This window comes from Capsicum annuum, chromosome 4 (assembly GCF_002878395.1).
Source record: "Capsicum annuum cultivar UCD-10X-F1 chromosome 4, UCD10Xv1.1, whole genome shotgun sequence".
Classification (NCBI taxonomy): domain Eukaryota; kingdom Viridiplantae; phylum Streptophyta; class Magnoliopsida; order Solanales; family Solanaceae; genus Capsicum; species Capsicum annuum.
In genome coordinates, this window is record NC_061114.1 from 39,325,278 (window position 1) to 39,352,871 (window position 27,594).

At 35.6% G+C, this 27,594-nt stretch overlaps 1 protein-coding gene and 1 pseudogene across 1 annotated transcript; both read left to right on the plus strand.

The window, feature by feature from the left end:
- The first annotated feature begins 2,612 nt into the window (after positions 1 to 2,612).
- Positions 2,613 to 20,646, plus strand: LOC124897935 (annotated as a pseudogene).
- Positions 20,647 to 25,198: 4,552 nt separating this feature from the next.
- Positions 25,199 to 26,389, plus strand: LOC124897936. Its single transcript, XM_047411559.1, has one exon. It carries the CDS (start codon positions 25,199 to 25,201, stop codon positions 26,387 to 26,389), a length of 1,191 nt encoding a protein of 396 aa, XP_047267515.1.
- The last annotated feature ends 1,205 nt before the right edge of the window (positions 26,390 to 27,594 follow it).

Genomic DNA, 27,594 nt, shown 5'->3' on the forward strand with positions numbered 1-27,594 from the left:
TCACCTGGAGCAGGGCTCTATTATTGTTAAAAAGTATAAGGCATGATTCTATGCCTTGTTGAGATATTCTTATTCTAGTATTTACATTGAATCTAAAAGATTTGGAAGTTTGTAAAGAGCTTAGATTTTATCTTTGGCTAGCTACCACTTATATGGTAGTGTATTAAGTATCATTTCAGAGTATAGTGGATCATGCTAAGATGATTGAGGTTATTCTTCAAACATCGCATGGAAGTGCCAAGAAGATGCACCATTAGGGTAAGTTTAGGGGTCACACTTCTTGAGGTAAAGATCCTAGAGATTTCAATGGCTATCATGGTAGACCCATTCAAGAAGCCTTACAGAGTTCAGGTAGTGGGTCTTCTTGTTCAGCAGCTTTGGGTCATTATTTTTGTCCAGTCGTACCTTCTCCTATAGAGTTAGGTCATAGGGTTTGCTATGCGTATGATACGGTTGTCCATTTAGCCAAAGACTTCCCCCATTGTATGTGTAGATCTACTAATATTTTTGTTATGATAGGTAGAAATTTTTTTATATGTGCGCACGCTAGAGGCAGTGGTGCCTATATTGTGACTTTTGTTGGCCATGAGACTTGGGTAGATCTGCTTGTCTTAGATATGGTTGATTTCTATGTCATCTTGGGTATGGATTAGTTGGCTCCTTACCATGTTATCCTAGATTATTATACTAAGATCGTAACTTTAGCTCTACTGGGTGTGGCAAGGATAGCCTGGAAGGATGTGTTTCATTCAGGTCCCAATAGAAATATATCCTTTATTTAGGGTCTTCTCTTGGTTGAGAGAGGATGACTATCTTATTTGGACCATACTTATGATATTAGTGTTTCTTCACCTTCTTCTTTGGATTTAGTTCGTGTTTTCCATGAGTTCATAGATGTGTTCCCTATGGATTTGCCTTGTATGCCTTCGAATCGTGATATTGACTTTGCCATTAATATTGAGCTGGACACCAAGCCCATTTCTATTCCTTCTTATAAGATGGATCCAGCCGAGTTGAAATAATATATGGATTAGTTGCAGGATTTATTGGATAATGGATTTATCCCATCTAGTTTATCACCTTAGGGTGCACCTTTCTTGTTTGAGAAGTAAAGGGAGGGATCTATGTGTATACGTATTGATTATTGACAGTTAAATAAGGTGATGGTTAAGAATAAGTATCCTTTTCCTCATATTAACAATTTGTTTGATCAGCTTGAAGGTGCTTCAGTATTTTTAAGATTAATTTGAGATTCGGGTACCACCAGTTAAGGATTAGAGCTTCAGATGTTCCGAAGACATTTTTTAGGACTTGGTATGGTCATTATGTGTTTTTTGTCATGTTCTTTTGGTTGATCAATGCCCCAGCTACATTTCATGGAGTTGATGGATTGGGTAGTTTTATTATATCTCAACTCACTTGTTACTGTATATATAGATGATATCTTGGTCTATTTTAATAGTGAGGTCAATCATGAGGTGCATTTGCGGATTATGCTTCATATTCTAAGGTTCGAGAAGTTGTATGCTAAGTTCTCCAAGAGTGAATTTTGGTTGGAGTTTGTCTCTTTCGTGGGTCATCTGGAGACTAAGTATGTTATCTTATTTAATTTTTCCAAGATCACAGGGGTTCATGATTGGGATAGACCTACTTCTCCTATCAAGATTTGGAGTTTGTTTGGCTTGGATGGTAACTATCGACATTTTATTAAGGGATTTTTATCTATTACAACTTCGTTGACCAATTCAACTTAGAAAAAGATTTCTTTTTAGTGGTATGATGCTTTTGAGGTGAGCTTTCAAAAGCTCAAGGATTTGTTGACATCAACCCTTATCTTGAACTTACCCAAAGAGGGCATAGGTTTAACCATCTTTTGTAATGCTTCAAGTATTATGTTAAGGGTTGTGTTGATGTAGAAGGGTAGGGTGATTATGTATGATTTTCGTTAGTTGAATCCCCAAAAGAAGAATTATCCTACCCATGATTTTGAGTTATGCGTGGTTGTTTTTACTTTGAAATTGTGGAAGTACTACTAGTATAGATTTTGTTGTGAGATTTTCTCTAACCATCGTATCCTTTAGTATATCTTTACCCTGTGAGATCTTTATATTAGGCAATATCGTTGGCTTGAGTTGCTTAAGGATTATGACTTGACTATTCTTTATCATTCGAGCAACGCTTATGTAGTTGCAGATGCCTTAAGATGGAAATCAACTAGCATAGGTAGCTTGGCGTATCTTTTGACCCAGGAGAGGACTTTGGCCGCCAAGGTTTAGTCTTTGGCTAACCAGATGGTTAGGCTTGATATTTTGAGACCTAGGTGTGTTTTGGATTTCGTGAAAGGTAGGTCTTCTTTGATGGAGCAGATTTGGGCTTATTAATGTGATGATATTGGGTTGATAGTGATTCGATAGAAGGTGTTGAGTGTTAAGTCCAAGGAAGCCTTACTTGATTCAGATCACATTCTGAGGATTAGAAGTTGATTTTATGTACTGGGAGTGGGTAATTAGATTACATTGATTTTAGAAGAGGCCTATTGTTCTAGATGTTCCATCCATATCAGAGTGAACAAGATGTATCATGATTTGAGAAAGCATTATTGGTGGGGCAATATGAGGAAGTATATAGCATACTTTAGACCTCGTCACCTATGTTATCAGCAGGTGAAGGCCGAACAATTGAGGACTGGTGGATTACTTCAGAGGTTACCTATTCCCGAGTGGAAATGGGAATGGTTCACTATAAACTCTGTTATTAGATTGCATCATACTTCTCGTGGTTCTGATAGTGTTTGGGTCATCGTGGATCCATTGACCAAATTCGCTCATTTCGTTCTAGTTCAAGTTTCTTTCAGTGCTGAGCGATTGGCCCGTATCTATTCATAAGATTGTGCGCCTTCATGGTGTGCCAGTGTCTATCATCTCGAATTAAGGTTCAGACTTTGTGCAAATCATAGACTTCGAGCCATAAGATTTAGTATTTGTGATTTGGTTTTCCTTTGTGTGTCGCCCATAGAGGGCATGATAAGGTTTGGGGAGAGGGTTAGGCTTATCCCCAGGTATGTTTGCCGTTTTTAGATTTTTCGAACCATAAATGATGTGGTAAATGAGTTAGCATTTCCCCAGAATTTTTAGTTGTTCATCTAGCTTTTTATGTTTCCATACTTCGGCATTATATTGCAATTAAGTCTCATGTTATTCGCTGGTACAGATTTAGTTAAATGAGAGGTCGTATTTTGTTGAGGATTCTATCCCTATCTTGGATAGGATGTTAGGCGATTGCATTCTAGGAACATTCCAGTAGTTAAGGTCTAATGTAGTCATCGACCTGTAGATGAGGCTACCGGGGAGGTAGACTATTATATGCATAGGAGTTATCCCTAGCTCTTTGCGATCTCAAGTATTTCTCTCTCCTCTAGTTTGAGGACGAACTAGATTCTTAGTATTGGATGATGTAACGATTAAATTTTTTGTAATTTATGTGAAATAATTATTCCTTTGTGATTTGACCATTTTACCCCTCCTCGTGGTTTCTTCATGGTATTTTTGGGGTGTGGGAATGATTACTATAGTTCCCAATGCATTTTAATGTGAATTATGAAAAATTATGGTTTTTTGATGGCTTGAAAAGCCTTATGGTTGACTTTGGTCAACACTTATTGATCTATGTGTTAGATGGCAAAATGGACCGTGCTATCAGATTTGAAACATCAATTTTAGGTTAGTAACATCGTCGGTGCAATTTTATGGCCTTTATATCTTATTTTTACCCTAAATTTAGAAAGTTGTGAAATTGCATTTCGAGGGTGAACTTTGTGAAAATGATGTGTTTTTTAAAGTCTGATATCGCCATTGAGTCTGGAGAATTGAGTTTCATTGGGTAGCTTCGTTCTTTTTCTTTCTTGAGATTTTGAATAAATCCCGAGGGGCCTGCGATAACTTTGAATTCTCCAAGTCTCCAGCTAGTGCACCACTCAGTTAGTGCACCCACTTAAGAGACATTTTTGTGACTTAAGCGACCCAGTTGAGCAGCTGAGATATCACTAACGCAACTTGTATGTCACGTACTATTACGCCTTGGAAACAAGGCACTTTAGAGGCTTAAAATAATGAATTTAAGCTTGAATTTAGGTTATTTTTGTAGATATGATATGGTTTTGTTGTTGGTGGTGGTGAAGCAGGTGAATAACAATCTTGGAATAAAATTAGAAGAAAAGGCTCTAAAAAAGATGAAGTTTATGCATCATACGAGTTAGCTAACAAGTCGTCAACACATCATATGGCTCGTAGGTTCACTCACAAGTACAACAGTAGTAAAAGCCAAGCTGAGAAACTAAGTGAAGAGTAGATACGACTGAAGAGTAAGAATAGTAAGATGTTGATACCGGTCATTTAGAGGTGTAGTCACAGAAGAAAACTAGTTAAAAGATCTGAGTATGACTCATAAAGATAAATCATAAAGATACCAGTGTCCAGAGCATTGAAAGAGTAAGGCTCATTTGGTGACAAGTGAAGACCACAAGTCATATGGTTAAGCTACTACTTGTGAGAATGAGTCATAAATATAACATAAACCTGAATTCTAGGAAGATCATTCACTGGAGAACATATGACAAGCACTGTAAAAATTGTAAGAATACCTTACGAGTGGATACGTGAGTCATACCTTATGCTGAAATACTTTTCCTATTCTATTTTAATTAGGATTTCTTGGTCATTTTTTTGTAATACCCCGTACTCCTCTTAACTTAAATTTTTCCTTATAATGGTAAGGGATAGCTTCCAAATTGAAAAAGCTTTCCATCGATACCAAATTCACCCAATTTCGATACTCGATGAAGGAGTTATGACGTTTTTAAGTTGACAGTGTGCCACCTGGGCCGTCACCGCATCACGGAGATGGTTAAATTCATAATAGACATTTTCAAGTGGACCTCCGTGATATTGGCGCATAGCGGAGAGTTCTATTTTCCCATTTGTCAATTTCCAGTAGTCCAAAGATATAGTGGCGCGTTGCCCCGAAGGCCAAAATAGTATTCCTATTGGGCACCGTGATGGTGGCACATCGCGTTGAAGTTCCAGGACCTAATTTTCAAAATCCAATGGAAAATGTATAGCTCCACGTTGCGTAGGCCCCCGATTTTCCGATCATCAAATTCCAGTGAGCCACCGCGATAGTGGCGCATCGCGGTGGCCCATATAATTGGTACCCAGTTACATTTTTCCAGCTTTGTTTTGGAGTTTTAAAAGGGTATTCTGGACAATTCCCAAGCCCCCAATCCATCAAAAACACAAGACTAATCATATCCCAAGCACTTTATGCTCATTATTCATCATTCTCTTCAAAAGCAAAACCCTAGAAACTAGAAGCTTCTTCTTCAAGAAATCACAATCCGCTATAGATTCTCCAAGAAAGCTCCAAATTGAGGATTTCCAAAGCAAGATAACCAAGAACCTACCATCAAGAACTCAATAGGAATCCAAAATTCAAGGTTTATTCATCTATTTATCCAACAAGGTATGTGGGGTTTATGAACAAGGATCTTTTTCCATCCTTGTTCCCAAAACCAAGCTTTTACATTAAATTCATACGACTTTGAATGATATTACATGAGTTTTGAATTAGGGTTCATACCCATTATTGCTATTTGCAAAGTTATGAATTTCTAAGATATTTTGAAGATGAATTGCATGTCTATTTCCTTATTTTCATGCCTATTGCAGTAAATTACTGAATTTGAGCTAAAGTGTCATTGTTTTCATTATCAAACATGATTATTATGATGTTTGGATATGAGTTTGATACATGGGTTACTAAGCCCCAAGTTAATATGTCGAGATTTTGAGAAAGATGATGCTTTAAGCATCCTATGAGCTAATTATATCAAATTTACAATAAAGTTTTGATCTATTGATCCTCAGATGAGTTTTGGAATCTACTTTACAGATTTATTACAGATTATAAAAAGCAAAATAGTTTCATTTACAGATTGATTCAGATAAATGCACAATTGATTTCATAATAAACCCTTATGCAAGTTTTAAAGTGGATTTCCATGAGATGAGCTTCGCAAATTAAAGGGATAAGTATTTAGCACTGAGTTGGGTATGATTCCAAGGTCTCATACCCCAAAACTATGTGCCACCATAGGATTGAGATTCAGAGACCATAGTGGGCTAAGATAGTGATCACTTTAGCTGAGATTATACTCCCTGGCAAGAGTATGGCACCTCTCCCAACATGAGGTTTCTTCCTTAGGAGGACGAGACATTGGACTCCATGTAGCTCGCATGGCTTATGTCGGTTAAGAAAACCTCCCTGCTAATAAAAGTAACAATTTTTAGAATAGTTTTAAAATATTTCCTTTCAGATAAGAGATAAAGTGTTCTCCTTAATAGTAAAAGAAGAACAAAAAAACTTTTAGAAAACTAAGTGTAAAGGCTCACAGTCCTATTCAGATTATGTTTTATAGAAAAGACAATTGATACAGATTTCAATTTTCAGATCTCAGGGTGAGTCCTTCTACACTTAGACAGTATGATTTAAAGGGAGAATACGAGTACAATTTTTAGAACTGAATGTTATGGCTAACTAGATTTACAAGTATGATTTGCTATCCATGATTCTAGATTTTAGTATTTTAGACATTCCAACTTATGTGAGTCATTTACATTTAGCATGAATTGTTTTATAAATGATTATTATGAGATGATATTTTACTTATGCATATCACCCTATATACTCAGTACATCCTCAAAGTACCGATCCACATATATGTCTATGTGATAAATTATCTTAGAATGTATGTTCAGATGCTCCATATCACCAGCGCGAGTAGTTCGAGCATCTCAGTCTACATCCGGTAGTTGGTGAGTCCTCATGGTTTGGGGACTTGTTACTCATCTTTGTAGTTTTTTCAGTTTATGAGATTTTTAGCATTTCTTTCTGACAGTTCAAGTTAGTTGGGGGTTTATTCTAGTGACTCTCTAGCTATTAGTAGTAGAGGCTTGTCAGACTACTAGTTTTGATAAAAATTACTCAGTTTTTATGTTTTAGATATTATTTTCATATTATTCTCAAATATTATAGACAATTTCCACATTCATTATGACTTTTATGTCTATATTTCCCTTATTATGAGATTTAGGCTCAATAGTAGGCAGACAAGGTTAGCTTAAGGCTACTCGTAGTCTTGAGCACTGTGTGACATCTTGAGATTAGATTTTAGGGCGTTACATTTTTAGATACTATAAATACCTTAGAGTTATTAATTTATTAGGTTGCGCACTTTTACAATACCTTTACTACTTTTTACATACTTTGGTCTTTGGGATTATTGTTCTTGAGATTTTTGGGTTTTTATTCGATTGAAGACTTTGGAGTTTCTTCTGCTCATTCTTGTACAATTAATTACATGCTTTCACTATTGATTATCATAGATTGTTGCATGAACATGAGCGGCTAATCTTCCTTACTTGGGTTGTGGGAACCCTAGTGGATTAACTACGTAAAGAAAGTGGGAGATTCATCAATTTCCTTTTGTTATTGCATGTATCTTAATCATATTCATATTAATTAACCTCAGAGCTACTGCAAAAGATTGACTATTTCTAATTTTCGAGAACGTCCTCACGAAGAAGTTTAAGATTAGGAAAAAGATTAAGGTAGTAATTTGAGATTCATATCCATCTTATTATTCCACCATCTCATCTAATCAAATCGAGACTCAAAATCTAAGAGTTAACCTAAATTCATAAACAAGGAGCAATAAGGCGATGCCTTGAGACTCACAGGGTAAAGGGTAAGATTTATCATGATGTTCATAAGACGATTGATAATACATAGCCTGCCAACTTTACATGCAGAGCAATAGAATAGGTGGTTGAACATGAGAAGTTTACGGAGTTAAGAAACCAAGGGGAACACAATCCTAGTTTTCACCTTCTATTGTTTACAAACTCAAACCACTCAAGTTCGGTTACTACTTACTATTTACTTCAAATTCCCCCATTTACTTTTTCGCACTGCTTTTGAATTTCATCAAAGTTAAGAGACTGTTCAATGTTTTCCCTATGGGTTAGACCCCAACCTGGATTGGTTTACTATATTTGGCATCAATTGGAGCATAATTCTTTGGAGGTTAGTTTTTGGCCGACATCGCGTATGCGACTATCACTTAAGATACAACAGGGTTTCTTATGCAACACCCACTGACATGCAAATAATTGTGTAAATGACAGTCGCTTAAGAAACCCGATGAATACTTAACATTGTATTTGGGGTTTTTGGCCTGAAAGGCCTAAAATTGTATTGCTTTAATTTAAACCCTAATTTCAACCCATTTTTACTTGGGTATTCTTATATGAGTTCCTTTAATCATAGGAAATATATTTTTGGACTAAAATTTCAATTCTACCCTTCTTTTTTTTGAGAAACACCTTTGGGGGATCCATTTTGGTCCCAACCCAAAAGTGGACGATGTGGGTATCGCTGTATTTTTTTAATCACATAAATTCTATATTTGTACATTTTAGTTGATTCCAGACTCATTCATGGGAAAATCTCAGTTGAAGACTTATTTGTACTAATTGTTGGCATTCGAGGTTGGTTCTGGCTTAACTTCTTTTAGACTGGGTTGGGTAGTCAATATTGGTATAAAATTGTGTTATGGGTAAGGAAACCAATCATAAAAAAGACTATATTTACTGTGTTGTGCCTGTATGGGGGCCTATATTATTTCATGCTGGTGGTTTTACTATGTGTGACCTTGTGGGGTCTAATATGATATCGTTTGCCTTGTGTATATGAAATTAGTTTTATCTTATTTGATGAAAAAGCTGAATTAGAATTTATATGGCATCAATGGCATATTAAAGTGTATCTTACTCTATTGGCAAATGATTACGTTATAGTTTTTCATACTTGTATGTTTAATATATAAATACCTATATTTTTCCTTATCGTATTAGCATGTTGTATATCTAAATATAATAGAATTTTAGTAGAGAGGGAGTGGGCTACCATTTGAGATATTTTATAATTTGTAGTTAATGTGACCATAGTATGTATTTTGTATGCTTTATTTTCTAATTTGGTTAGTCGACCTGTGATACCTACTAAGTGCAACTGGAATATACTCACCCCTACTATGCCCTTGCGATATAGATCTACGTATGAGTGTGCCTTACGGAAGTTGATTCAGGCAGTACTTAGAGCTATTTGAGGTAGCAGTTAATCTATGTGTGGAGCTAACTACTATCTTTTATTATCTAGAATATGTTTTTATTTGTGTTTGGAGATAGAGTTTTCTCCCTCTTAGATATAGTATATGTATTTGACTTTGACTTATATTAGTTAGTTCTCATACCATGACAGCAAGTTTTGGGATTATTGTATGGTATCTTTAATTATGTATCTCTAAATTCATTATATTTATGTGTTTCAACTTCGTTCTAGAAGCCTTGCCTTAGGTATTATTGTCATTTTTTTTTATATCAGTTTCGGCGATAGGCTAACTTATCAAGGTTTGCTGTGACAAATACCATCTTGACCTCTTGTTGTTTGTATTGTGACAAATTAGTCTCAGAGCATCTAGGTTTATTGGTCTCGATATCGTAAGAATGGGTGCCTAATAGAGTCTAATGGATCAGTACATAGACATTCATATCTATCTTTGAGAGGCTATAAGATGTACTTAGAAAACTTTTCTCATTTTGCATCTTATCATGTGAATCTTTCATACCTTATGTTCTAAGTCATATTTCACTCTCTTTTGTTGAGATAGTGATGACATATCTCGTGAGTTCAAAGAAGTGAAGCCTTAATCCAAGAAGATAGTCCAGTATAGAGGGTGAGTTATGAGTCATGAATGTTGAGATTGTGGACGAGCTCGTGGATATTCCCCATCCATAGGTAGTGCTAGGGGCTCTCCTCGAAGCCATGGATTGAGCATATAAGAGATGTGAATCCTACTCTGCTCCTTTAGAGTTTTCCTACCCTAGTCTTAGAGGGGATCGGTTTACTTGTTGATCTATTTGGTGGGTGCTTCTCTGAGTATGCTAGGTATTCTTCCATCTCTGAGTATTGTACCTTTGTCTGCGCCATATTTTGCTTATGGTATTCCTCTAGTCCTGAGTACATATTATTCAGTAGTATCTGTGTTTAGCTTTGGTACTCTATAAACTCTGAGTGTTATTCCTCTTTCAGCACCTGAATCTGAGTATGGTATTCTAATATTAGTATTTTAGCTTTTGTCTATGTTACCTCCTCAGGTGGGATCTTATTCAACCATATTAACCATGTTTTCTCTTACTGTGAGTATAGTTCTGTCTTTTTAGGATCATAAGAGGTTTGAAAGATTCACTCATTTGGGTCTTCCTAGGTTCAGTGGTCCTGTAGGTAAGGATGCCTATGAGTTCTTGATTGACTATCTTGAGAAGTTGCATCACCTTGGCTCACTTGAGTTGCATGGTGTTTCTTATAATACTTACCCACTGAGAGTTGTCACTATGGATTGTTGGAGATCATGTATTGGTTGTAGACCTCTTAATTCTCCTGGGATGACTTGGGATTAGTTTGTTGAGGCCTTTTTGGAGAGTTTCATGCCTTATTGTCTTGGGAATCAAATAAGAGATGAGTTTAATCACATGGAGCAGGGCTCTATGACTGTTACTGAGTCGGATGGTTGTTTTGGTCTAGTCGTTATAGGGTTTTTATGTGTGTGATAAGGTTGGCCATTTGGCCAAGGACTACCCACTTCTCTTTGTGTTATATCTACTTCTATTTTAGTTATGATAGGTAGAGGTTCTTCTAGAGGTGTGTAAAACAAAGGCAGTGGAGCCTATGGTGATGGTTGTAGGGCTATTCGGTCAGGTAGTAGTCATGGATAGTGCTATGCTATACCCAAAAAACTAGAGGCAAAGGCTTCTGAGGCTATGATCACAGGTATTGTCCCTATTTGTTTCAGATCTGTATTTGTGTTATTTGATTTAAGATTAACTTTTTTTTATATTTTCGTGTATTTTTCTTTGAGTTTTGATTCTGTTAGTGTGCCTCTTTCCATGCCTATTCATGTATCTACCACTGTAGGAGACCTTTTAGTTATGGATCGGATGCACCGATCCTATATTGTGACTTTTTCTGTGAATAAGACTTGGGTAGATCTACTTGTCTTAGATATTGTTGATTTTGACATCATCTTGGGTATGGATTGTTTGGATCTTCACCATGTTACCCTAGATTAATATACTAATATCATGACTTTAACTCTATCGAGTGTGCTAAGAATAGCTTCGATGGGTGTGCTTTATTTAGGCCCCAAGAGAGTTATATCTTTCATTCATGATCGGTGCTTGGTTGAGAGAGGATGATTATCTTATTTGGCCCATACGCATGATACAAATGTTGCTTTACCTCCTTCTTTGGATTCAATTCGTTTTATCCATGAGTTCATAGATGTACTTCCATTGGATTTGCCTGGCATGCCTTTGAATTATGATATTGACTTTGCTAATGATGTTGAGCTGGATACCAAGCCTATTTTTATTCCTTTTTTTAGGGTCGCTCCAGTCTAGTTGAAGGAATTAAAAGATCAGTTGTAGGAGTTGTTGGATATGGGATTTATCCAACCTGGTTTATCACCATGGGGTGCGCCTGCTTTGTTTATGAAGAAAAAAGATTGGGTCTGTGTATGTGTATTGATTATTGGCAGTTACACAAGGTGATAGTTAAGAATAAGTATCCTCTTCCTCATATTGATGTTTTTTTGGTTAGCTTTAGGGTGCTTACGTATTTTTGAAGATTAATATGAGATCCAGGTACCACCTATTGAGGATTAGACCTTTGGATATTTTAAAAAAAGATTTTTGGACTCGATACGGTCATAATGAGTTCTTGGTTTTGTCCTTTGGGTTGACTAATACCCCATCCGCATTTATGGAGTTAATGGACCGAGTATTTTAATTATACCTTGATTTTTTTTATTATATTTATAGTTAATTTCTTGGTATATTCCTGGAGTGAGGCCAATCATAAGGAGAATTTTCATATAATGCTTCAAATACTGAGGGGCAAGAAGTTGTATATTATGTTCACCAAGTGTGAGTTTTGGTTGTAGTCTGTCTCTTTCTTGAGTCATGTGGTGACTATGGATGGTATCATGGTTTATTTGACTTTTCAACCGACTCTTCCTACCGAGATTTAAAGTTTTGTTGGCTTGGCAGGCTACTATTGGTATTTTATTGAGGGATTTTCATCCATTGCAGCTCCAATGCTTATGAGGCAAGCTTTCAATAGCTTAAGGATTTGTTGACATCAACCTCTATCTTGCCCAAGAAGGGCATAGATTTTACCATTTTTTGTAATGCTTTAGGTATTGGGTTAGGTGTTGTCTTGATGCAGGAGGATAAGGTCATTGTGTATGCTTCTCTTCAGTTAAATCCCCATGAGAGAAATTATTCTACCTATGATTTTAAGTTATGCACGATTTTTTATGCTTTAAAATTATGGAGGCACTACTTGTATGGAGTCCATGGTGAGATTTTCTCTGACAATCATAGTCGTCAGTATTTCTTCACCTAGCTAGATCTTCATATAAGGTAGCACTATTTGTTTGAGTTTCCTAAGGATTATGAATTGACTGTTCTTTATCATCTGAGCAAGGCTTAATATGGGTTAAAATTCCTTGAGTTAAAAAACGACTAGCATAGGTAGCTTAACGCACCTTTTGACACAGGAGAGGCATTTATATTTATAGGTTACGTCTTTGGCTAAATAGATGGCTAAGCTTAATATTTAAACATCTAAGTGTGTTTTAGCATTCGTGGAAGCAAGGTCTTCTTGGATGAAGAAAATTTGGGCTAATTAGTTTGATGATATTGGGTTGAGGGTGATTCAGTACAAGGTGTTGAGTGGTGGTACAAGGAAACCTCACTTGATTTAAATGGCATTTTGAGGATTGGAGGTTGAGTTTGTGAACCAAAAGTGGGTGATTGGATTAGATTAATTTTTTAGGAGGTCGATTGCTCTAGATATTCCGTCCATATGAGAGTACCAAAAATGCATCATGTTATGACACAGCATTACTGGTGGGGTCGTATGAGAAAGAATAAAGCAAACTTTGTAGCTTATTGCCTATGTTTCCAGCAAGTGATACTCAAGCATTTCAAGCCTGATCGATTGCTTCAGAGGTTACCCATTCTTTAGTTGAAATGGGAATGGATCACTATAGAATTTATGACGGGATTGCCTCATACTTTTTGTGGTTCTAATAGTGTTTGGTTCATCATAGATCGATTGACGAAATATGCTGATTTTATTTTGGTCCAGGCTTCTTTTAGTGCAGAGAGGATGAATAGTATCTATTTTTTTAAGATTGTATACCTTCATGGTGTGCCAGTGTCTATTATCTCAGATTAAGTTTTATTATTAGCATCTCACTTTTGAAAGACTTTTCAGGAGGATATGGGTACTTAAGTTGATCTTAATATAGCCTTTCGCCCTTACATCGATGGTTAGTTAGAGTGGACTATTTAGGTTTTAAAGGATATGCTCCACATGTGTGTGATGGACTTTGGGGGCTATTGGGAGCACATCTAGCTTTGGCAGAGCTTCCAAACAATAATAGCTACCATGCCAGTATTGATATGACTCCTTTTTAGGCTTTGTATGAAAGGAATTGTCGCTCTTATGTTGGTTAGTTTGAAGTTTTGAATATTAGACCTCGAGGTATGAAATTACTTCATGAGTCCTTAGATAGAGTTTAGATCATGCAAGATAGACTTCGAGCGGCTCAGAGTAGGTAAAAGTGCTATGTGTATCATAGACTTCTTGCCTTGAGATTTTATATTGGTGGTTGATATTTCCTTCATGTGTCGCCAATGAAGGGTATGATAATGTTTGGAAAGAGGCTCAAGCTTTGCCCTAGGTATATTGGACCTTTTTAGATTCTTCAAAATATTGGTGATTCTGCATATGAGTTAGCATTACCTCTAGATTTGTCTGTTTTTCATCCAGTTTTTCATGTTTTCATGCTTCAGCGTTACATTTTGGATGAGTCTCATATCATTCATTGGGATTCAATTCAGTTATATAACAGATTATCTTTTGTTGAAAAGCCCGTCTCAATCTTGGCTCGGAATGTTAGGCGCTTACATTGTAAGGATATTCTAGTGGTTAAGATCCAGTGGAGTCATTGACCTATAAAGACTATTTGGGTGGTCAAATCTGATATACATATTAGTTATCCCATATACATATTAGTTATCCCTAGGTTTTTGCATTCTCAGGTAATTCTCTCTCCTATAGTTTGAGGACGAACAAAATTCTTGGTGGTTGATGGTGTAACGATTCAATCTTTGATGATTTATGTGAAATAATTAATCCTATGCAATTTGACCGTTTCACTCCTCCTCGTGGTTGCTTCATAATATTTCTAGTGTATGGGGATGATTGGCATAACTCCCAATGCATTTTAGTATGAATTATGAAACACTATGGTTTTTTGGTGACTTGAAAATCCTTATAGTTGAATTTAGTCAACATTTATAAATCTGTACATCAGATGGTGAAATAGAATTACTAGTAGATCCGAAATCTCGATTTTAGGCTGGTAACAAGGTTGTTGTGGTTTTATGGCCTTTACATTTCATTTCAACCCTCGGTATGGAACATTGTAAAGTTGCATTTCAGGGATCAACTTTGTAAAAATGATCTTTTTTTTAAAAAATCTGATATCATCATTATGTTCAGAGCATTGAATTTGATTGGGTAGCATAGTTTATTTGCATTTTTGAGATTTTGGATGAACACAAAAGGCCCGCGAAGACTTGGAATTCTCCAGTTGGTGTACCCACTTAACTAATATTTTGGTCGCTTAAGCGACCCAGGTGAGTAGCCAAAATATCGTTTACATGACTTTTGTGTTATGTACACGACTATCACTTAAGCGACAATAGGTTGCTTACGCGACACCAGCTAATAGGCAAGAATCGCATAAGTTACAACTGGTTGCTTAAGCAATAGTAGCTTAAGCGACCCGGTGATCATTTAAGCAATGCCTGGACAATATAAAATGTCCTTTTTAGTATTTTTCACCATTTACGAGACTTCGACCTTAGGGTTTCGTGTTTTGAGTAATTTCTTCCATTTTTAAGCTTAGGTAATTCCAAATCCCTATTTCAATTACTTTTCTTTAATTTTATCATTTAAACTTCGTTAAAACTTGGATTGAAAGGTCAAAGTTGGGGAATTTGGCCTGGAAGGCCAAAAATAGTATTTCATCAGTTTAAACCCCATTTTCATGTCGATTTTCTTCCATAAGTTCCTTTAATTATGGAAAATATATTTTTGGACTAAATTTTGATTTTACCCTTCTTTTTCAAAAAACCAATTTTGGCCCTACTCGAAAGTGGATAATATGGGTATTGTTTGAATTTTTTTAGTGCTTAGATTTTACATTTGTATGTTTTAGTTGATTCCAGATCTATTCATGAGGGAAAAGCCTGGGTTGATGGCTTATTTGCATATTTTTTTTACATTGGAGTTATTTTGTGGCTTCACTTTGTTCAGACTGGGCTGGGTAGTTAATATTGGTATAAAATCGTGTTATGGGTAGGGGAACCAATCATGAAAATAGTTATATTTATTATGTTGTGCCTGTGTGGTGGCCTATATTATTTCAAATTGATGTTTTTGAGAACAATATTTGCTATGTGTGACCATGTGGGGTCTTAAATGGCATTGTTGGCCTTGTGTATGTGAAATTACTTATATCTTGTATGATGAAAAAGCCTAAATTGGAATTCATGTGGTATTAATGGCCTAATTAGGTATATCTTACTCAATTGGCATATGACTTATGTTGTATTTCATGGATGGTTGTAATATTTAGTGGATTTTTAGCTCACTTGGTTGGTATATTGGTGGGATATGAAAATTCTCCATCTAGTCGGTTGTGACTATTACATCCTCATGTCATACACATTCATGAAACAATCGTACCACTATGGAAACACTAGAAACACTGGTTTTTTTTTGGAAAAAAATGTGACATCTTTAATACCCTCTACTAATGGATATGTCAGAGAGGAGATATGGATATTGGTATTAGATATGGATTGTAAATAGTTTAACGAACCCCTATGGGTCATACCTTGAGAGAAAAGCTCGGTAGGTGTATACAGAGGTTGTGCGACAACCTCGTGCATCATTATCATTATTTTTATTTATTTGATTTACTTTGTGCTCTTTCTATGTTGTATTATTTTCCTTGATGTGACACCAGTCTATGTGTATTTCTTTCTCTGTACTTGTATGTGATATTTGAATACCTATATTTTTCCTTGTTGTACTGGCGTGTGGCATATGTGAATATTATAGAACTATTAGTGGAAACGATGTGGGCTACCATTTGGGATATTTTTTTATTTACAAGTGACATGCCCAAAATGTGTATTTTGTATGCTTTATTTTCTAATTTGCTTAGTCGGCTTATGATTCATCCTGAGTATAAGTAGACTGTTCTAATCTCTACAATGCCTTTTTAGTGCAGATCAAGGTATAAGTGCGCCTCACGGGAGTTGATTTAGGCAGTACTTAGAGTTATTTAAGGTAGCAGTTGATCTATGCCTTCGGAGCTAACTACTACCTTTTCTTATCTAGACTATGCCTTTATTTATATTTAGAGATAGTGTTTGCTCCTTCTTTGATATCCTATGTGTATTTTACTTCAAACTGTATTAATTATTTCTTACACTTTAACACCACATTTTAAGATTATTGTATGGTATCTTTGGTTATGTATTTCGTATTCATCATATTTGTGTGGTTTGGCTTTGTTCTAGAAGCCTTGCCTTAGGTATTGTTGTTATTTTCCATTTCATATAAGTTTGGGTGATAGGCTTACTTTTAAAGGTTTGCCATGGCAGCTGCCATCATGACCTATTGTTTTCAGGTCATGACAGGGTATTAGGATCATTAGAAAAACCTACCTTGCATCTATTGACCACTAGTCAAAAATAGATGATTACCCCTTACGTGTTTAAATTAAAGGATATAAGGCAGAATTATATGGATCGTTATCCCTTATGGTTGAGGATTTTATTTAGGTAGTTTCTTTTATTGTAATCTAGAGAAGATCTTTATCTGAAAGGTGTTTAGAAATTTCAAGAAGTTCAAGACCAAAGGACCCCTAAGAAGGTTTAGTTTAGGTTTGCTCTCTTGTGTTGGACTGATATCATTTCTTTCCGCTTTCTCTCATTTTGTATCCCTATTTCATTAATCCATGAAATTTGCATAATATATTTTTGTGGGCAATAGAACGTCTTACAAATGGCATGTATATACTTTTAACGCTAGGCTTGCCTTTGGCATGAAAGCTCATATGTATGCGAAGACGCATTAAAAATTATTTATGTGCTAAAGTGTTTCATTATTTTGCTTTGTAAATATTTGCTTGACTTTTATATTTAAATAACATATGCTTGATTTTAAACAAGCCTAGTTCATTATTCTATTTCGAAGTTTTAGAGCATTATTAGGCATAAAAAACTAAAAATTTGAATCCTCCTAAAATACCCTTAAAAGTCTATTGATAAAATATCTTCCAACTCACCCAAATTTTATTCGAAAATCCATTAGGTCATTATCCAATTCACATAAACCATGTCGCTCTTACAAATCTCTTTTTCTCGCATTTAATTATGGTTAGAGATATCCAAATATTCTAGTAATTGTAACACTCCATTATTTTCAAAAGAACTCTACAAATAAGCCTTGTTAGGAAATTTTTTTGTGAACACCCAATTTCTTAAAAATCACTTTGTTGGAATTAAATATCCGTCAAAATAGTCAAAATTCTGATCGTACAATCACTTTCCTAAAGTATCCTATTCTTCGAATTTTGGACTAGTTTATTTTATAATGTGCCTAAAGGTTATTTTTTGTATTTCCACACATTTTTGCTATTTAGATCTTTTCTATAGCTGCCTTAAATTATCTATGACTTGCTGAAGCTTGCAATTCAATTACTGGGTAGTTCTTTTGGTTTTAAGAGTCAATTCCTTTTTTTGAAGTCTTAACCCGTAAGAATTGCCTATCAGGTAAAAATTTTAGTTTACCGACCTCATTTGTTGACTCTAACAGTTATATCAACTCTGAAACATAGATATCAAGCTAAGGGAACCTTTGGTTTGAGTCCCGAGGCTTTTGGACTCTTTTTAGGCTATTGGTCGAAAGTTGATAAAAATGGCCCATGGGATAGGGCCCACATTTCATCGAAATGAACTCAGATAAAAATTTTGACTGTTCCATTGAGTTTGAAATATCAAATTTTATAGGGTAGCATAGTTTGCTTGCATTCACAGGATATTGCATGAACCTTGGGGGGTTGGTGGAGACTTAAAATTTTCTTTGTCCCAGCTAGTGCAATCGCTAAAGCGGCATGGGTTGCTAAAGCAAAGCCTGATCCGCTAAATCAAAGGCCGGTTGAGCAGCTCCCAATCGCTTTAGTGGAAGGGGAAGGCTCAACAGGTACCACTTAAGTGGTCAAGTAGTCGATTAAGTGGTACAACACCTAAGAGGCCATTAAATGCCCCAATTTCTTAATTTTTTCCCATTTTCCACAAGTCCAAGAGCTAAAAATCCCTAGAGAATGTGGAAAATTTAGAGAGTTATTATTAGGAGACTTTGAGGTGATTGTGAGCATGGATTTATCATTTTCTCATCAAATCTTGGCAAGTTTCCATTAAATCCTTGGATAATTCTTCAATTTATTCCCAAAATCTCTAGATATTTGTTGAGTAGATTGAAGCATTATTTGATCTTAAAATTTAACCATTCTTGAATAAAAATGTTCCTTGAGCATAGAGGGTGTGTTGATGGTTTTGATAGTGCGATTTCACAAGTAGGACCTATATGAGATTCAGAGAAATAAGTGGCTTACGGGGAATGGAAAGAAACATATTATATTTGATCTGTAAGTCCATACATAGTAGGGGTGGGTTATCTCTTGTATGAATAACATAATGCTAACTAAGGTTCCACACAGCCAAGGAAGCATTGGTTTTTAATCTCATTATGACATGGTCATTAGGAAGAGCAATTAGTTCGATTTGAATAGTGGAATGAAAGGCTGTAAAATAATAAATACTCCTTTCTTTTCCAATCACCCCACAAAGACAGACGCTCGGAAAGGTTCTGTAGATTCTCAATTACTCTTTTTAATGGGGAGAAATAGTGCGGGAAGGGAGCGAGACCAACCACAGCCACTAGTAGAGTAAGCCCTTCCCACCTGTCAAGTTGAATATGAATAAATGAATACAATCTCAACCAAAGAGATCAACCTGCGCCATTGAGTTAAGGCCGCTGGTGGCGTAGAATGAACTAATCCAGGACCAGCAATTTTTCCCAAAGCGAACTGAATGGAATTGTTACTTTCCAAAAATCTTGCTTCAAATCAAAGAAATAAGGTCTATTTTTCCACTTAGTTTGTCGGTCAAACAAATGATTCTCTTCTCAAAGTAATAGAGAGAGTCTTTTTCCTAGTTATACTTCTATCAATGGAATGAAAGAACCATCCCTTCCTATTTCTTTGTTTTTCATGTTAGATAGAAAGAAAATTAGACCCCAAAGAGCCCTTCTTTACTTTACTACTTTAGGAGGTGGGGGTAAAGGGGGGTTTACATAGAACTGGGGAAAAGTGGTTTATTATTGAATCTCAGAGCATTCTTATCATTTGGTAGATCCAAGTACATGGCTTATTTCGGGTTCACTCGGAGCCTTGGAAATGACTGTAGGAGGTGTGATGTAAATGCATTCATTTCAAGGGGGTGCAACACTTCTTAGTTTGGGCCTCATATTTCTCCTATATACCATGTTTGTATGGTGGTGTGATTTTCTACGTGAATCCACGTTCGAAGGACATCATACCAAAGTCGTACAATTAGGACCTCGATATGGTTTTATTCTATTTATCATATCGGAGGGTATATTCTTTTTTACTCTTTTCTGGGCTTCTTCTCATTCTTTTTTGGCACCTACGGTAGAGATCAGAGGTATTTGGCCCCCAAAAGGGATTACAGTTTTAAATCCTTAGGAAATCTCTTTTCTTAATACCCTTATTCCCCTTTCATCCAAAGTTGTCGTAGCTTGAGCTCATCATGCTATACTCGTGGGGAAGAAAAAATGAGTAGTTTACACTTAGTAACTATCGTTTCATTTGCTCTAGCATTCACATTCTTTCAAGGAATAGAATATTATAGAGCACCCTTCCCTATTTTGGATAGTATTTATGGTTCTATCTTTTTCTTAGCAACTAGCTTTCATGATTTCATGTGATTATAGGTACTATTTTGTCGATCATATATGGTATTCACCAATATCTTGGTCATCTGACCAAGGAGCATCATGTTGTTTTTGAAGCAGCTACATGGTACGAGCATTTTGTAGACGTGGTTTAGTTATTCCTATCTGTCTCTATCTATTGGTGGGGAGGCATATGAAGGAAGGAATCAGTGGATTGGGGAATGAAAGCTTAAAGACAAAGAGAATTGGGCTTTTCCAAAGAATTATTGCAGCTCTCCCACTCCCTTTGATTATCATATACAAAAAGGTCTGTTCCACTTTCCTACCAAATCTCTCTCAATTCTGGCACATAAATGAAGGGATCAAAGAGATTATGATAGATAATGTTCACCAAGAAATGACCCAAAATTGAATCTTTGTCTATTTTAGATTATTCCTTTTAATCGTAATCAAAGATGTTTTCTTGTCTCTCATTTCTTTTCTAAAAAAAAACTAATGGTTCGAACTCATATGTTGTACCTGGTCATTTAAATTATATCTCTATTTCGGTAAAACGAGAAGGGGGCTTCACCTGATCACTCTGAATCTGCTGATCAGGAAGAGATAAAGGAAGATATTTTTTCTTTAGATAAAGAAAAAGCTCGTTCCTGGCCTCTTTGGCAGTAGCTAATCTGAATTTGTAACCACCATCTTTGGGTAGGAGTCTTCAGATCTTGCCCAGGCAAAGGAGCAATTGACACTCGATCGTAAGTTTTCAAAAGTGGTAAGCGCAAGGACAAGTTGATTCAGAAAGGGGAAGAGGAGTAGCCTATCATGGTTCTTGTTTATTTTGCTTACCGGTATAGTATGGCACATGGGAAATCATAATTAGAGAGAAGTAACAATACAATAGATCTCCAGGAAATTATGAAATACATGAATTCTTTATCTTTTTTCTTTGCTGAGAGAGAGGGAAAGCATTCTCGACATGTAGGCACATCTCATTGAATTAGTTTTTTTTTGCCACATCGCATATAAGGGGAATCGAACTACCTTTGATGCTAGAGGTCAAATGTATAATGTACTACTTGGATCCAGCAACTTCTTGGGAGTAGGTTTTGGCTTGGGAGAACCCCATGGATGAGCGATGATATACGAATATTTTTCTTAGAAGGTTTCCCCTTACAGTCTTTTTTGTTAAAATAAATGTGGATGGGTGTCTACTTTCTTTGAGAATTTGGATTGTAAAACCAAGAACGTGGCTGAATTCTGGGCGATCTACCGTGGCCTTATGTTGGGATGGGATTTGGGTTACAAACAGGTTATTCTTGAAATAGATTTGGAATATTGATTGCATGTTATGATTCATTTGATTTCCACTAATTACCCTCAAGCACAACTGATCCAAGCTTGAAAGAATCTTGTTCAAAGGGATTGGAAATGCTTTTGTAAGCATACTCACAGAGAAGAGAGAAGGTAAGATCGCGGCCAACTGGTTGCCATCTGAAGCTCTGAAGCAGCCATTGGGTTATCAATAGCTTTTGACCTGTCTTCCTGGACACAAGATAACTAAAAAGAAGAAAAAAAAAGGAAAACATTATTGTAAATGGCACGAGAAATGGACTCACTCTACAAATAATTATGTAAATTTCAGGAATTTGATTCAAGATTACTTAGACAAAGGTTGGTTTTGGATAGTATACCGACCAAGGAAGTTGACTTAAGGAAGTAGAGATCAATATGATGTAGAGATCAATATGATGTCTACTGATTTAAGGAAGTTGTCCGACCCACAGAAAGAGTAGGAGGAGGTTGAGCACATAGCATCCCACATGAGTCAACCCCAGAAAGCGTGATAATTCATTCACCAAGGCCATTAGCAATAATAGGATTATGTTCAAGATGTCAACTTTAAATTTTGATTAATCAAGGATAAAAGAATATACCTTTTTGAAAAAAGATAGAATGACGACCTGTGGTAAGAGAGCCTTTAGCACAAGAGTGAAGGATGATGACTGATTCAATTGCCCTCTCTACTAAATTGATTGAATATAGTTGCGTAAAATAGCATAAGTGCTAACCTAATCTAAGGAAAGAGAGGGAATGTGAAATTAAGGCTATTCCGGAGCCTCAAGAATCTGTAGGTCTATCATCCATGAATTACCCATAAGAGGGAATTAGTAAAAAGGATGGTTATAAGGCATCTAGAGGACCTATTTTCGGCTGGTCATAATCAAAACTCTTTGGTTAGGTGGACGAGACTATTTCATTGACCCAGACCATGGCCTGAGACCATTGGAAGGGGGCTTGGCACACTGGGAAGGATCTTCATAAAAAACATACTACGGCTTAGCACGCCAGGAGTAGGGGTCAAATTATTCCATAAAGACTGGAGGGAATAATGACTATTCGCCATATTTGTAGATAAGAGAAGGGCTTAGCGCAAGGAAAATAACCTAGCCAAGATTGGTAAGTCTAGAACAGAATCCAGAGGGCATGGTTAACTAAATTTAGTCAAGTTCTTTCTACATATGAGCTGATGCAAATTTAGGTTGATCATTCAGTATTTGTTCATCATATCTAAAGTGGATCTAATATTTGTTGTCTATGTTGATGATATTGTAATTACAAGTAGTGAGAGGGTAGGAATTTTTGACCTTGGTTGAGAGAGTCGTGGATTGCTCTTAGCAAGGAACTTTCTCTCTTAGAAAAGGTCTTCCATGCTTGGCACTTTCCACATTAAAAGTGAAATCACATCAGTTTTATTTCGTGCTTAGGATGGCATAACCTTAAGGTATAGGGCAAGGTTCAAAGAAGGAAAGGCATATAGTGGTTACCTAGGCACCCAAAGAGGAGTAAGGTTGTAGTAATCAACGAAATGCTTCGGGGAGTTGAAAATTAGCTTAGATCTGGAGATTCCCGAATAGGGAAACCTTTCAAACTATTGCTGAATCCATGTACATAATTTTGGATATAAAGAATAAAAATATAATATGGTTGTTGTTTCTCTCTTAACTATACATATATTATTAATTTAATAGCGCGGCATCATGTGGAATTTTCTCGAAAGGTGAAATAATTTATTTAGCGTATTTCACTGGGCTTTTTTCAGCGTCCAAGTAGGCTAGGTTTACCTTTCTCCTAGATTGAGATTAATAATAGTATGAATGTGATATTATGATATCTTTGGGATGGTATTAGGTCTTGGAGGTTTATCTAGCATGAATTGTATCTATTACCAAGTTAAGGAATCGGAATTAGGCATAATTGACTTAGTTACTCGTTCTTTAGGTAGATTAACTATCTTAGGACTAAATTGTGACTTGTAAAATATGTAACAGTACAATTAGATACCTTAACCTAGTCCTGGGTAGACCTTTCCTTGTAATGAATTTTAGGGATAGAAGTGGGGCCCTCCAACCCATATTAGGCCAAGATTGATATTTGTTCTTTGTAGGAGAGTAAAGGCCCAAAATTATACATTATCTTTGCTTTAGACACAAAATAATACACATTCTTTGAAATGGTGCACTAACAGTCCTTTTTGTTTAAAGAGTGGTGCATTTTTAAACATAATTCTAACACCGTTACTTTTTTTAACAACAGCCAACCACTTTTCTACCAAGATATTTTTTTCCATCCAAAAAAAAGCTCCACCTACATATAAGATTGGTTTCTTTTCCTCCAAAAGTATATGCCTGCATATAATATTGATTTATTTCCCTCCAAAAGTATATGTCTGCATATAATATTGGTTTCTTTTCCTCCAAAAGTGTATGCTCTATTTTTCTGTCTTTCTTTCTTCTGAAAAACGTAACTCTTCACCCAACTTGAAATTGAAAATTTGAAACAACAAATCATATCAAGCCCGAATTGAATCTATAGAAGCACTAATTATCCACAAGTAATAATGTTCCTAAGACGCTATAGGGGTAGACGATCGCCTCCTTTATATGGTAAGATTCTTTTTTTTTCAAATGATAATAATTTCTTCAAATTAGAGAACATACTATTTCTTACCTTGATTTTGAGTAAACATAGCAGAATATTTCATTTGCTCATTTTGGTGAAATAATGCTCAAAATCTGTTGATTTTCTTGGAATGTAGCTAGGGCAATTTAGTTTGCTTATTTTCAATATGGTCAGCTTAATCGCATTAGTTCATTTTCAAGAAACAATAATTTTGATTTTTTTATCTATAAAAACACTTTATGAAGTTCACTTTTTGTAATTTCAGATTTTTCAATTGAGTCTTTACTTATGACGGTGAAAATATATCATAGGAGAATTATGAAGCGTACACCAGAAAAGCATTACGTTGGAGGAATCATGGATTACATTGATTATGTAAATGCGGAAGAACTGAATCTTGTTGAATTCAAGAAAATGGCAGAGTTATGTGGTTATGCGAATGATTCGATAACCTTTTGGCATCGTTGTGGAAAATCTGGTAATAAATGAAAGTTGATCTTTACAGATTTTAAAGCATACTCAGAGAGAAAAACCATCCAAAAGGACAATGTGCTTGAGATATGCTTTGAACACTTAGATTCTTACTTTCAGATGGACAAAATGGATTCAGTAAATCAATCAAACATGTAAGAAAATACTAAATAGATTTTGTATGAAAATTCATCGGGTAGAAATTTTAGTGACTCCGAAGTTGATTTATCAGATGATGTTACAATTGATACACATGGGAAGAGGAACCAAAGCATTTTAGAAGAGGGGGAGCTCCTTAGTGTTGAAATAAAAAGAAAGATAGCTGATATAGATGGAGATTCTGATTATTGTAATTCTAAAGATACAGAGAGCTTACATAGTGATTCTAAAACTGAAAGTTTCAACTTTCCTCAGCATAATCCGTAAACCAATGGAGATAACCCAGTATTAGGTCTCGAATGTCTTTGATACAAAGATGGACTTTAAAAATGCTGTAGCAACTCATGAAATTAAGAATGGAAAGTCTATTCAATGGTGTAGGAATGATAATGTAAGAGCGGAAGCAATTTGCATACATCATCCAGAGTGCAAATGGAAAATCAAGGCTTCAAAAATACAAACATACAAAGCTTTCCAGGTTCGAACTTATGATCCCCTACATACTTGTAAAGAGTGGCATTATGATAATAGGACGATCACTTCATCTTTCATTGCAAGAAAGTACCACAAAGAAGTTGTATCGAATAGAAATTGGAGTGTGGCAGAATTTTGGGATAAAGTAAGTGTCAAACTAAGAGCTCATGTGACCTTATCTCAAGTTAAAAGAGCTAAGATGAAAGCGATTGCATTAATTGATGGTGATATTAAAGATCAATACAAAATGAAGTGGGAGTATTGCAATGAGATTAATAGAACAAATTCAGGCAGCACAATATACATGAAGCTTACTGACAACGCGGTCCTCAATGAGCCACAGAGATTTCAAAGAATCTATATCTATTTTGCTGCTTGTAAGCTTGGCTTTAGAGCGGGTTGTAGAAAAATAGTAGGCGTAGATGGGTGTTGTTTGAAGGGTCCAATGTATAAGACTCAACTATTATCCGTTGTTGGCCTCGATGCTAACAACAATATACTTCTTATTGCATATGCGATTGTAGAAAAGGAAAGTAAGGAGACATGGACTTGGTTTTTAAATTATTTGGCTGCTGATTTGTGTATAGGTGAGAATGGTTGGACGTTTATGTATGACAAGCAAAAAGGTCTTATTGAAGCATTTAATGATGTCCTACCTTGTGTGAGTCACAGGTTCTGTATTAGACACCTTCATAACAATTTTAAAATTGCTGGCTTTGGCGGTGTCATATTAAAAAAAACTTTGGGCTGCTGCAATGGTAGTACTATCAAAAGGTTTGATGACTGCATGAAAAATATTTCAAAGTTAGATCTTGATGCTGCTACTTGGTTAAATGAAAAAGAACCTAGTGAATGGTCAAGATCGCATTTCTCTTCAGATGTTAAGTGTGACATTTTGTTAAATAATTTGTGTGAAGTGTATAATAGCATGATACTTGATGCTAGAGACAAGCCAATTGTGACACTTTTGAAGAAGTTGTGGTATCTGCTCATGGCTAGAATACAAGCTAATAGAGAAAAAGCACAAAAATGAAAATTGGGAGTGTTTGTCCTAGGATCAAGGATATATTACATAAGAATGAGATTGCAGTTGCTGAATATATCCCTAGAAGATCTAATCATTAGAGCTATGAAATCTTGGGAGCTACAATTATGGACTACTGGACAGTTGACTTGAAGAGCCAAACTTGTAGTTGTAGGAAATGGAGTCTCACTAAAATTTCTTGCAAGCATGCTATTGCAGCAATTTGGGCAAAAAAAGATAACATTCTAGACTATGTTCATGATTGTTACAAGGTGGAAACATATAAGAGAATTTATAAAAATTCAGTTCTTCCAATGAATGGACGACAAATGTGGCCTAAGTCAAGTAAACTTTCTCCCTTGCCTTCAAAAATTTCAAAAGTTAAGAAGAATGGAAGAAAATCTAAGTCGCGAAAGAAGGAAGAAGATGAAGTTGAAGCTAATCGAACAAAGATGAAATGATAGCAAGACTCTCTAAATTGCAGCACATGTCACAAGCCTAGCCATAATAAAAGAACTTGTGGTTACTACACTGTGACACCAAAACCTTCCTCTTTATTTCGTCAAAAATTACATGTATTGTCGATTTTTATGGTAGCTTTGATTTTTAATTTAATAAGTTTAATTTAGCATAACATTATACTTGTTATTTTTTTTTAGGTTAGAAGACGACGGAATGAAGTGAAACAAGAACAAATGGGAGATAGCGAAGAAGACAATGAACCATATTTTGTTTAGGAAAGTTCTCAATATACACAAGAAAATGAATCTGTATTTTGAAGCTGTAACAATTTTTCTAGGGTTAAAATGGGTCACTCCATATGCTGTTTTTGCTGGTGTTGGATTCTGATATTATTTGCTATAATAGCTTGGCTATTATTTTTGCTGAAATTTGGTTGACCTTTTTGTTGGAATTTAGTTGCTGTTTTTTACTTAAAATAGCTGTGATTTAGATAGTGTTTTTGCTGGAATTCAGTTATTGTTTTTGCTGAAAAGTGACTGTCGAATTGATTGCTTTCATGCTAAACAGAATAGCTAGGTAGATCTGCTATTCATTGTCCTGTCATTTCGGATTGTTTGCTTCAATCTGTGTAGTTATTTAAGATTGTTTTCTTCAGCTTTTGTGTAACAAAAACATCTCTTTCTTCAAGAGTATTGGTTATTGTCCTTATTTTGCAGTTTTTTGTCAATGTTTTTGATTATTTTTTTTTTTTT